The 10943-nt window shown below is 51.9% G+C and overlaps 1 protein-coding gene across 1 annotated transcript; it reads left to right on the top strand.

Moving 5' to 3' along the window:
- Positions 1 to 1161: 1161 nt before the first annotated feature.
- On the top strand, positions 1162 to 9666 carry SNX20 (sorting nexin 20). Its single transcript, XM_069552752.1, has 4 exons — positions 1162 to 1338; positions 4503 to 4641; positions 6087 to 6238; positions 7755 to 9666. Exons 2-4 carry the CDS (start codon positions 4512 to 4514, stop codon positions 8421 to 8423), a joined length of 951 nt encoding a protein of 316 aa, XP_069408853.1. The 5' UTR covers positions 1162 to 1338; positions 4503 to 4511; the 3' UTR covers positions 8424 to 9666.
- Positions 9667 to 10943: the final 1277 nt, after the last annotated feature.

Below are 10943 nucleotides of genomic sequence, written 5' to 3'. Positions count from 1 at the left end.
TTAGCTAAACACATACAGACTGATTAATCTTATCCATAGAAATGCTGAATGAAAGAAACAAGGCCTATAAACAGTATAAACCAAAGCTTATAAACAGTATGGGTAGTTCAGCTTTTAACTCAAAAAATTAGTAAAAGTTGTCTGAGCTTCTCCAGCGGCTCGGTGATAAAGAATCCGCCTGCCAGTGCAGGGGACGCAAGTTTGATCCCTGGCCTGGGAAGATCCCACATGCTGCAGAGCAACAAAGCCCGTGTGCCACAACCACTGAGCCTGTGCTCTAGAGCCTGGAAACCACAGCTACTGAAGCCTGTGCACCCTAGAGCCTGCGCTCTGCAACAGAGAAACCACGGCGATGAGAAGCCCACGCAGCAGTGAAAACCAAGCACAGCTAATACATAAATAAAGTGAGTAAAATGAAACTTTATTGTCTGGGGATCTGTTAGTAGGTGATAAATTACAAAGAAAAGCAAGGAGCTTACCCCCATCAGAATCAGGACTGGGGAGGGGGAGGAAGAGACACGTGCTGGACTTAGAGGGTGGGGGAGGTGCTGGCAAGCCTTTACTTTTTTTTGTTTGGCGCCAGCCTCCTGCCCTCTGGCCACAGCACTGTGGCTATAAATCACACCACTGCCCAGAGGTTTGGCCTCCCTGGTACTTTGCATCAGCTGTGTGGGATGCATCTTCTGCTAGAGACAGGCACTATGAATCTAACCCCCCACGCCCTTCATCTGGCCCTGCTCCACATCCCACCAGCTCTCTGCTCCAAACCTCAGTTGCCTCATCTGTCCATGAAGCAGGATGGCCCCCACCATGCCTAGCTCATTAGGGTAGGACGTGCTGTGCTAAGTCGCTTCAGTTGTGTCTGACTCTGTGAGGCAACCCCATGGACTGCAGCCCACCAGCTTCTTCTGTCCAGGAGAATTGGGATTGTCCAGGCAAGAATACTGGAGTGGCTTGCCATTTCCTTCTCCACTAGGGTAGGATAATGAACATTAAAGAGCTTTTGTCCAAATGCTAGAGGTTGTCGAGGACCCTGAGGGTCTGCCAAGCTGCTGCAAGGCTGTGGGAACTGAGATGCAGGCCCGCCACTGCCTCCCAGATCCTGCCCAGAGGGGCAGCTCAGTCTATCAGCCGAGTTCATTACCTACCGTCTCTCATCAGCCAATCAGCAGGGGCGACAGGGAGCGGGTCACACAGCCTATTTCCTGTTTTCATACGGAGAACTTAGCAGAGCGGCAGCCACTGACCTGCTCAGCCCGAGTTTGGAATGGAGAGCTGAAGGGGGCCCTGTGACACGTCTCCAGGACCCCTGGACACGCGCAGGACCAGAGGCCTCAGGTCAGTGTCTGATCCCAAGCTCAGCGGGCCTCTGCCCGCTTGTGACCCTGAGCCACTTCCTCCTGTGACCAGCCCTCGGTACCTCTGGGGGGCAGGGTGGGAGGGGGTAGGGCTGGTGACAGATACACGGGGCTCCCCTCAGATATGAGGGGCTCCCCTTAGCATACTGGAGCAGCTCCTTGACCCTCCATCACCCCAATTCCTTTTGAAGTGCCAGGCGCCTCTGCACCCCTTCTTGAGCCTGGGGAATATGCCACCACACCTGTGTTTCTCAAAAAGTGGTGTCAGGGAACACTTGTCTCAGCACAGCCCTCGGATCTGGATCAAAATGCAGAATCCAGGGCGCACCCCAGAACCTATAGATGGGACTCTCTGACTTGGAACAGGAAGTCTACTTTTTTTACAAGCGTTTGACACCTCCACCCCCATCCCCACCCCCGAGGAAGCTGCAATTGTGATGGGCGCTCACGTTCGTGAGTATGCTCGTCCAAGGTCCAGGATCTGCTGCTTCCTGGGTCAGACCAGGGTGCTTTGCTCTGCTGGCCTCTCACCCCTGACGGGAAGCCCCCTGCAGGCCCTCAGAGAGGTAGCGTGGGCTCTGAAGGGGGCCCTGTGTGCCCATCAGCATCAGAAGACCGGCCTGGAGGGTGGTCCTTGGAGGGAGAGGAGATGCTCAGGGTGCCTGGGAGGGAAGGAACAAGGAGATCGCTCCTGGGAGCTGCATGGTGGAGGGGCTGGGACTCTGCTGTCCGCTGGGCCACTTACAGGCCCCCAAGCCAAGAGCACCAACACTTGTCATATTTTATTGTAAAGTCTAGACATCTTTGCTCTGTGGGGTGGGGAGATGGGAGGGAAGGGCCCACAGAACCCCACATACAGCTGTCCCCCAAAGAGCTTTTGGAGTGACAGGACTGCTTTCCCCACTTCATAGATGAGGAAACTGAGGACTAGAGCCTCCGTGGATGCAGCCCTTGCCACTTTCCAGTCTCAGCCCATCCCATAAAAGGAAACCTCCAAGAGTTAGCTTTGGCTGCTGAATTTGATTTTTATTCTAAGCCTGTGTTCATGCTCAGCTTTCCCAGATCTTTTGTGGAATGCCCCACCAAGGCCATCATTCCTGGGGTCTCACGGGGTCGCTGGGCAAACAGTGTTTCTGACCTAGCACCAGCTGCCTGAACAAGACAGCAGAGCTAGATCAGGGACCACTGAGGCCAGTTCTCCTCACCATCACCCATTTTACAGATGAGCTAACTGAGGCAGGTGCATAGGAGTGCCCACAGGAATCACTGAGCCCCCCAGAGTCCTGGCTACCAAAAGTCCCTTAGGTAAGACAGCATGTGGATCATCTGCTATCTTGCCTGGGCACCTACCAGAATATAGAGAACCTGTTCCTCGCCATCTATCATCTTGTCAGCAAGACAGGGTGGGTAGTCACAGCTCGCAGATTGGAAAACTGAGACTTAGAATTAAATAACTTGCCTACGGATCCACAGTTGGTCAAGACTCCTTAAGGGGAAAAAACTATAAGGTATTCAAGCACGTGCAGCCCTGGGTCACCCATGCCCTGCTCTGTGCTCCAGTTTCCTGTCTGTTTAGGGTGAGGCTGGATGGAGGGTTCTAGAGAGCTACCCACTGGACAACAGCACAGACCTCCCTGGAGAACGCCCGAGGGTTAAGGGACATTGAGCGTGTTAAGGGATCCAAGCATATTAAGAAGGAGATGAGGCCACCTGCACCCTTCTGTTTGGAATTTCTGTGCCTAAGTGGTACCCCAGCTACTCCATCTGAGCTGGTGTTTTAATTGTCCCCTTTTCTAATTTGTCTCAAACATTTTAAATTGTATTCCAATTTACACATTAATTCAGAGTCATTTATTTCTCAAATATTTCCCAGAGCATCTATCACATGTCAGACACTAAGAGAGACCATTATTCGGTGCCTGGGACCTGCACAGCCCTGAGCTAAAGCTTTGCGTGGTGTGCCCAACTTAGCCCTCACACCAGCCTCAGGAAGCTTATTATGCCCCTTTCATAGGTAGCTGAGGCCCAGAAATGTTAAATAGCTTCCAGGCACCAGCTCATCTTGCTCACTTACCTGGGTCCCAAACCAGGTAAGCATAGTTATACATAAACTAAACCCCAGGACTCCCACCGCCCACCCTCCCCTAAGTACCAGGGAGAGGATTCTGACGGCAGACCCACCTGCATTGGTGTCCTGCCCACCATTTACCAGCTCTCGATCCTGGCAACTCTTAAGTCTCAGTTCCTTAGTCATATCATGGAGATGAGAAACTCCCACCACGCACAGATTCAGATGAAGTGAGAGAGTGCGTACTGAATGCAGGGTGTGACGCTTGCATGTCACGAGCATGAGGCTTTGCTGGTTGGGCACACTCACTAACTACATGACCTCAGACTAAACCTCAGTTTCCTCATCTGTTACTGAAGTCATGACAAGATTATCTTGTGTTGCGTTAGTCGCTCAGCCGTGTCCGACTCTTTGCGACCCTATAGACTGTAGCCCACCAGGCTCCTCTGTCCATGGGGTTCTCCAGGCAAGAATATTGGAGTAGGTAGTCATCTCCTTCTCCCGGGGATCTTCCCAGGGATCGAACCTGGGTCCCCTGCATGACAGGCAGATTCTTTACTGTCAGAGCCACTAGGGAAGCTCTGTGACAAACTAGTGTGGGTATTAAATCAAATAGTGGATGGAAGAACCTGCGTGTGTATGAAGTAGCTATAACAAGTTGTTGGTAAATGTTTGCTTAGAGAGAGAGAGAGAGAGAGAAGGGAAGGATATATGCCAGTCTCCCTGTTTTGGACACAAATTTCATTTGCACATGTAACATAATATGGAGTACTGGCACATTTTTCTGCGCAAGCCAGTGTCTTCCTCTTGATTTGTCATCAAAGCCATTACCTTTGCTTGAAATCACATCATTTAAAATTCAGAGTAACTTGATAGTATAAGGACCCTAACAATAAGAGAAGGTTCTGCTCAGCCTTGGACTGATCAGTCCAGGAAAGGGCCTGACCTAGGTTTAGCACCTGTCAGTTGGTCAAAGGGCTAGGTGGGCAGTGGAGGGCTCAGAAGTGACACCCCAATACCCACAAGGACACTCAACATGAGTGGGCACTCACTGCTCTCTCTTGTTTTCCTGGCAGCCTTAGAGCATGGCAAGTTACAAGCATCCTGGGAACCCTGGGTGGACAGGACCCATATCCCAGGACATGGCAGGTACCACGCCGAAAGCATCAGCCCCCCGCCCAGACCTCCCACGTCCAGGACCTGAGGACCACTTAGGTGAGCTTGAAGACTGGGGCTTGGTGGAGGGCATAGACATTTGAAGACATTTGAAATACAAATGTGGATACTTCAGTGGAGGCTACAAGAAACAGGGAAGCTCACTTAACTGGGGTTATCACAAAGTACACACCGAGACAAGGATTTGGTGCAAGCGGTTTATCCAGGAGGTTGGCAGGGGAGTGGGGAGGCGAGGAAGGGTATAGGAAACCAGTACATGGTGTGGATGAAAAGGTGACCGCTGCGGGTGACTCCCAACGGGGATCATCGGGGAGACCGTATGGAGTACACCTCAGGGCTGTCCCACCTGGAGGCAAGGAGGCCAGGCTGCTGTCCACTGGCCCCATCCTTCATCCGCAACGGATGCTCCACAATACACTGCAATGGCCGGAGGAAGCCCTCAGGGGAAAGTCCTAAGTGCTTCCAATAGAAGCCAGTGAGTTCCTGACTAGTGAGTACCAAGGGGGCGTGGCCGGGCACTGACAGTATCTGCTATAGCGCCACCTCCTGGAGGAAACGTCTGCCATATTCATGCAACCCTTCAGGACATGCCCAGTGAACGCCCGCTCCATTCCTGGCCCAATGCAGGCACGAGGGAAACAGGATCAGTCAAACACCTCGCTGGCCTTCAAGTTTAGTAAGGAAACAGATCTGTAGAAAACAATTTAAGATGCCCCGGAAAAGGCTACACGGACAAGGTGGGAGGCTCTTATTCTAACAGCAAAGGGCCACTGAAGCAATATGTGGGCTGGGTCTTGAAAGACAGAGTTTGGAAAAGGGCTCCCGGGACACGTGCCCCCTTGAAATAAAATGCACAGTGACTTGTGCTTTTAAGGGGGAAGAAGGATCCCGGTCTTTCCCAAGAGTCTCAGGATGGCCCAGGACTCAAGTGAAATCTAAGACTCACCGTTATTTCCCAGGCAGGGAAATGGGATGACATTTGCGGCAGAAGAACTGGCATGTGCAAGAAAAAGCAGGGAGTGTGGGACATGAGATGAGCGAGGAAGGAGGGGTCAGCTAAGCTGAGCCTGGAGCCAGGCAGCCTCGCAGCTCCCCGCGCTATCTGCTGGGGTGCGTTCAGCAGGCTGGCGAGGACCACAGCCTGCCTGGTGGGGAGGATGGAAACCAACCAGCCACATCCCTGCTGGATGTGGAGCATGGGGTCTCATGACGGCTGGAAGTAGACGATAGACCACAAGCACACTGCATTTCCCAGCAAGAAGCCACTTGGGAGGATGGGCCGTTCCAGGTTGTCCGTGGTAGGATGAATTCAGGCGGATTGGGTGCAGGAGGCTGGCTGATGCCAGACTTGGGATGAGGGAGGGGGATATTCCCGGCGCGTCTGGACTCCCTCTGCTCATCCCAGACAGACCCAGTCTCCTCCCCCAGTCCTTGCCCCTAAGGAGCACCAACCTGTACCAGTCCTTAAGTGCTTGTGCTTCCAGAGGCCCAGGGTAGCCCGAGCTCCAACTCCAGTATGACCACGCGCGAGCTGCAGGAGTACTGGCGGGCCCAGAAATGTTGCTGGAAGCACGTCAAACTGCTTTTCGAGATTGCCTCCGCCCGCATCGAGGAGAGGAAAGTCTCCAAGTTTGTGGTAAGCAGAGACCAGAGAGCGATGGCTCGCCTTCATGGCCTCCTTCCTGGCATTGGGAAAGGCTGGTGGGGCCTCAGTCTCCCAGACCGTGAAATGGATCGACACACTTTAACTCATAGAGCTCTTCGGGCAAAAACCAGTCCAACAGTGAGACTTCCCACTCAGCACTGTCGAGGTCCCTTATCCTGAGAAGCAAATGGCCCAGTTTAATCCCGTGTTACCTGCTATTATCATCTGCATCCCTTCTTCATTGATTTTGAGATCCTTGTATAATTTTTATTATTATGTACCTAGGTTTTTTTTTTTTCTGTAAAGTGGATCACTTTCTAAAATGAATAGATTTATTTCCAAGGGAGATACCTTACATGGAAAACCAGCGTAAGACAAGGTCAATATTAAAGTAAATAGAAGGAAAGCTCAGGGCTGTCATTAAAGTTTAGCTGGTTATCATGGTTAGTGGAAAGCTAGGCTTGAGGCTGATTTCTTTGTTAAAGGGCTTCCTTGGTGGCTCAGATGGTAAAGAATCTGCTTGTAAGGCGGGAGACTTGGGTTTGATCCCTAGGTTGGGAAGATCCCCTGGAGGAGAGCATGGCAACCCACTCCAGTATTCTGGCCTGGAGAGTTCCATGGACAGAGGTGCCCGGTGGACTACACTCATCGGGTCACAAAGAATCAGACACGACTGAGTGACTAAACAACTTTTCACTTTCTCTGTTAACATGGAATCTCAGCGTGTGTCAGACAAGAAGTCAGTGACAATGGGAGAGCCACACAAACCTTTCTTTGCCCCCCCAGTCCTCGCAAGGGGCTGGAGCAATAATAATAGCTGACGCGGTGCTGACTGCACATAATGGCTTCAGCGCGTCAACTCATTTAATCCTCGCCCAGTGAGGCAGGCCAGGTCCCCATCCTCATTTCATGGATGGGAAAACTGAGGCTCAGAGAGGTTCAAGTACCCACTTGAAACCACACAACTAGCCTGTGGTGGGCTGGAATCATTACCCAAGCAGTCTGTGCCTTCATTGGCATCCTCTTGAAAAAGAAGAGAAAAGAATAGTTTCCTTACTATATAATATCACTGCCTAACGATCACCCATTTCCAGGGTGATCTATATAATATCACTGCCAGTGTATTACCTAAAACCATCTCCGAGGAGTTCCACACTTGGAAAACACCAATGGTATTCATCCAAGCTTCCCAGTTCAGTTTTGACCTTGTAACACCAAGGAGCCTCGCTGCGCCTGGCGAGTTCCTGTGCGGACTTTCTACCCCAGGATGCCTCCCCCCGCCCCCTCTGTCGCGTCTTCCTTTGGTATTCTCGGGTTGACTTCTTGTCATTCATGATTCGCTTTCACTGGCTCAGCCAATTTAAAAGAGAATCGCAGATAAGATCACCCGTTTCCAGGGCAGGCTTTCGAGGCCATCATCTTTCTTTCACTTCCCGGACTCTCCTCGGCCACTGCAAACCCGCGGTGAGGCTGTTGTCAAAGGCATGCTCCCTCCCTCTCTCCGCAGGTGTACCAGATCGTGGTCATCCAGACCGGGAGCTTTGACAGCAATAAAGCCGTCCTGGAACGGCGTTACTCCGACTTCGAGACGCTCCAGAAGAAACTCCTAAAGACTTTCCGGGAAGAGATCGAAGACGTGGTCTTCCCTAAGAAGCACCTGATAGGGAACTTCACGGAGGAGATGATCTCCGAACGCAAGCTGGCCCTCAAGGAGTACCTCAGCCTGCTCTACGCCATCCGCTGCGTGCGCCGCTCACGCGAGTTCATCGATTTCCTCACGCGGCCCGAGCTCAAGGAGGCCTTCGGCTGTCTGCGCGCCGGCCAGTACACCAAGGCCCTGGACATCCTGATGCGCGTGGTGCCGCTGCAGGAGAAGCTCACGGCGCACTGCCCCGCGCTGCTGGTGCCCGTCCTGTGCGCCATGCTGGTGTGTCACCGCGACCTGGACAGGCCCGCCGAGGCCTTCGCGGTCGGGGAGCGGGCCCTGCAGTGCCTGCAAGCCCGCGAGGGCCACCGCTACTACGCCCCGCTGCTGGACGCCATGGCCCGCCTGGCCTACCTGCTGGGCAAGGACTTCGTATCCCTGCAGAAGAGGCTGGAGGAGAGCCAGCTCCGGAAGCCCGCCCTCCGGGGCTTCACCCTGAAGGAACTGACGGTCCAGGAGTACCTGTCCTGAGCCGCCTGCTGGGGAAGCTGGAGAAGGGGGCTCGCCATTGCTCAGGGGCTCATTGGGGTTGGTTTTGAGCCGGTCGAGCCACTTTGGGCTGTAGCTTGCGGCCATGACTTTAACAGGCCCCTCTTCTGCTCCTGTGTACCCCCCACCCCTGGTCTGCTGTGTTGAACGAGATGCTCCCTGGTGTCCTTGAAAGCCTCTGCGTGTGTCCTGTGTCCTCTTGATGCCAGGCCCATCTGGCCCATCTGGCCCCATCCAGGCCCATCTCAAAACCAAAAACCCAGCCGCGGAAACACTGGAGAGTCATATCTGCCTTGCTGGGGGGTTTCTCTAGGCCACTGGAGGACAGGTTTAGGCTGCCCATCACAGACAAAGCTTAATCAGTTTCCTCACAGACCTCTCTCTTAAGGTTTTCAGACTATCTTCTCTTTCCTCCTCCCTCCTTGACCTGGCTTGCAAATATCCCCACCTACTATCCTAAGTGTTCTAGCTCTTCTCTCAGGTTTCGGCCCAATTCAGCAAAACAAAAGGTCAGCTACTGCTCCTCAAGGCTTCGTCCCCAGGATGGGCTGTATGTCAACAATTGAAAGGCTGGAGGGTCCTGGTCTAGAACCAGCAATCACTACCTTAGGGTGGGTTTTTCATTTGTAAGATAGCTGTCCTTTGAATGGCCTTTCTGGATTATGTAGAAATAGCCCTGCGGGGAAGTGGGACTCTGGGTAGAAGAGATTGAATGCTCAACACTTCCCCATTTGAGAGACAATGGATTGGGGTCCCCAAATGAAGTGGATTCCAGACCAATAACTGGGTTCAGCACAGGGCCAGGAGTTAGTGATACAAGCTGGTTTAGATCTTGTATGTCTATCAGATTAGTAGTCCCTGAAGACCTAAACCATGTAACTGAGCTTATCAGGGTATACTAAAGAGGCTGTAACTTGGGAATCTTAGTGTGGGGCACCACACTGGCCTGAGCCAAGATCTGGCTCAGCCAAGAACAACCCACATTCACTGAACTGCACTGAAGGTGTTCAACAGCGACACCACGTGGCGACACCTGGAGTGGCCCAACCAGGCTCCTTCCTGGAGGTTAGATACAGACTGACACAGATAAAGGAAATATCTGTGTATTTTCATAGATTCAAATATCTCAATTTACTCCAGGAGAAAGCTATTTTAAGTGGGAGAGATTGGATGTCTTGGAAATCTTGACATGTGGAAAATTAAAGTGTAAATGGAAAAATAAAAAGAGCTGCAATTCTTTTGTAATGGTAAAAAAGATTATACAGATTTTACAAGTTCTTCATCAAATATAAAATGCTATCAACTGTCAGACGCAACAAATATTCACTAAGAAAGAAAAAAATGCCCAATATGGGGAGTTTATTAGGAGTTTCCAACAAAAAGCTGGGAGAGCAAAGAGTTAGCTCCCAATGAAATGGTCCACGTGGAATAAACCTGCTTCATAGAAAGGAACATTGAAGCGTGAATCGAATATTGCATTGAGAGACAGTGGGGAATCTAGAATTTGAACAGCAAACTGGTACTCACCCAGGTGTGGAATCTAAATACACACAACGTGGTCCCAAATCCTCAAGCAAGGAAGTCATGGTAAAGAGCTTCAATGCAGGTCTTTCAGGCACCTTGCACCACAGATGTAAAGTCTCTCTGTAGGAAGTCGACGTAGATCCAGGCCAATAGAGAAGATGCCACTGACTTCAGAGGTGCTAAACTGTAAGGGGAGGACTGTGCATCTCAAACCACATGTACATGGTGTTCATGTGTGTGATGTGGAGAGAGAGGGAAAAAAACGTTATGCGAGGCAGAAGGGACCTAAGAAATGATATGGGAGACTTTCCCATCGCTATCCTGAAAGAAGGGCTGGGTGCTGCGGAGTAAGGAAAGACTCACTCTGGCTTCTGAAAATGGCCCACCCACATGTTACAGCTTCAGGGCTCCCACGTTGTCTCCTCCTGGGGAAGCTGGAAGCTTCCCGCCCAGTTCTGATGACCTTGGCCTGTGGGTCCACCGATGTCTCTTCTTGCCACACACACCGTGTCTTCATCGACTCCAGGTGTCTAATGGCCTGGGGTGACCCCAAATGGCCATCTTCTCCTGGCATCTGTCTTAGCTGCAGAAGTCTGAGACCCACTCATTTCTTGGGTGCCTGGATCAAGTCTTTGAATTCCTCAAGCCCCCTCCTGCAGAGGCTTCTCTTTGTGGCCCACTAAGACCCCACTGGGGTATGCCACACTTCTGTTCACCCTATGGTATGGCTTCATTTTTCTTTCCAGGGGACTCTGGTGGCAGCTGACCCTCTTCTCCTGACTCTTCTCAAAAGTTGAGCCCACAGCACAGTATTGTGGGGGACATCTGCCCCCCAGTACTCAGGTGGGCCCCGGACCAGATGCATGAGTGTCCCCTGGGCCTTATGAGACAGGCAGAATTTCAGGCTCCAGCCTAGGCCTTCTGAACCAGAATCTGCAGGTTAACAAGACTCCCTCGCTCCTTCCCCTTCCTGCCCCT

This window comes from Ovis canadensis, chromosome 14 (genome assembly GCF_042477335.2).
Source record: "Ovis canadensis isolate MfBH-ARS-UI-01 breed Bighorn chromosome 14, ARS-UI_OviCan_v2, whole genome shotgun sequence".
In the NCBI taxonomy this organism is placed as follows: domain Eukaryota; kingdom Metazoa; phylum Chordata; class Mammalia; order Artiodactyla; family Bovidae; genus Ovis; species Ovis canadensis.
Note: the sequence above shows the minus strand (reverse complement) of the source record. Positions and strands in the feature narration are given on the sequence as shown.

What these genes read in the sequence shown, in the direction of transcription:
- SNX20 (XM_069552752.1), top strand. Translation starts at nt 4,512, where the DNA reads ATGGCAAGTTACAAGCATCCTGGGAACCCTGGGTGGACAGGACCCATA. An exon ending in AGGACCTGAGGACCACTTAG is followed by an intron (nt 4,642 to 6,086) that starts GTGAGCTTGAAG and finishes TTGTGCTTCCAG; the next exon opens with AGGCCCAGGGTAGCCCGAGC. An exon ending in GGAAAGTCTCCAAGTTTGTG is followed by an intron (nt 6,239 to 7,754) that starts GTAAGCAGAGAC and finishes CTCTCTCCGCAG; the next exon opens with GTGTACCAGATCGTGGTCAT.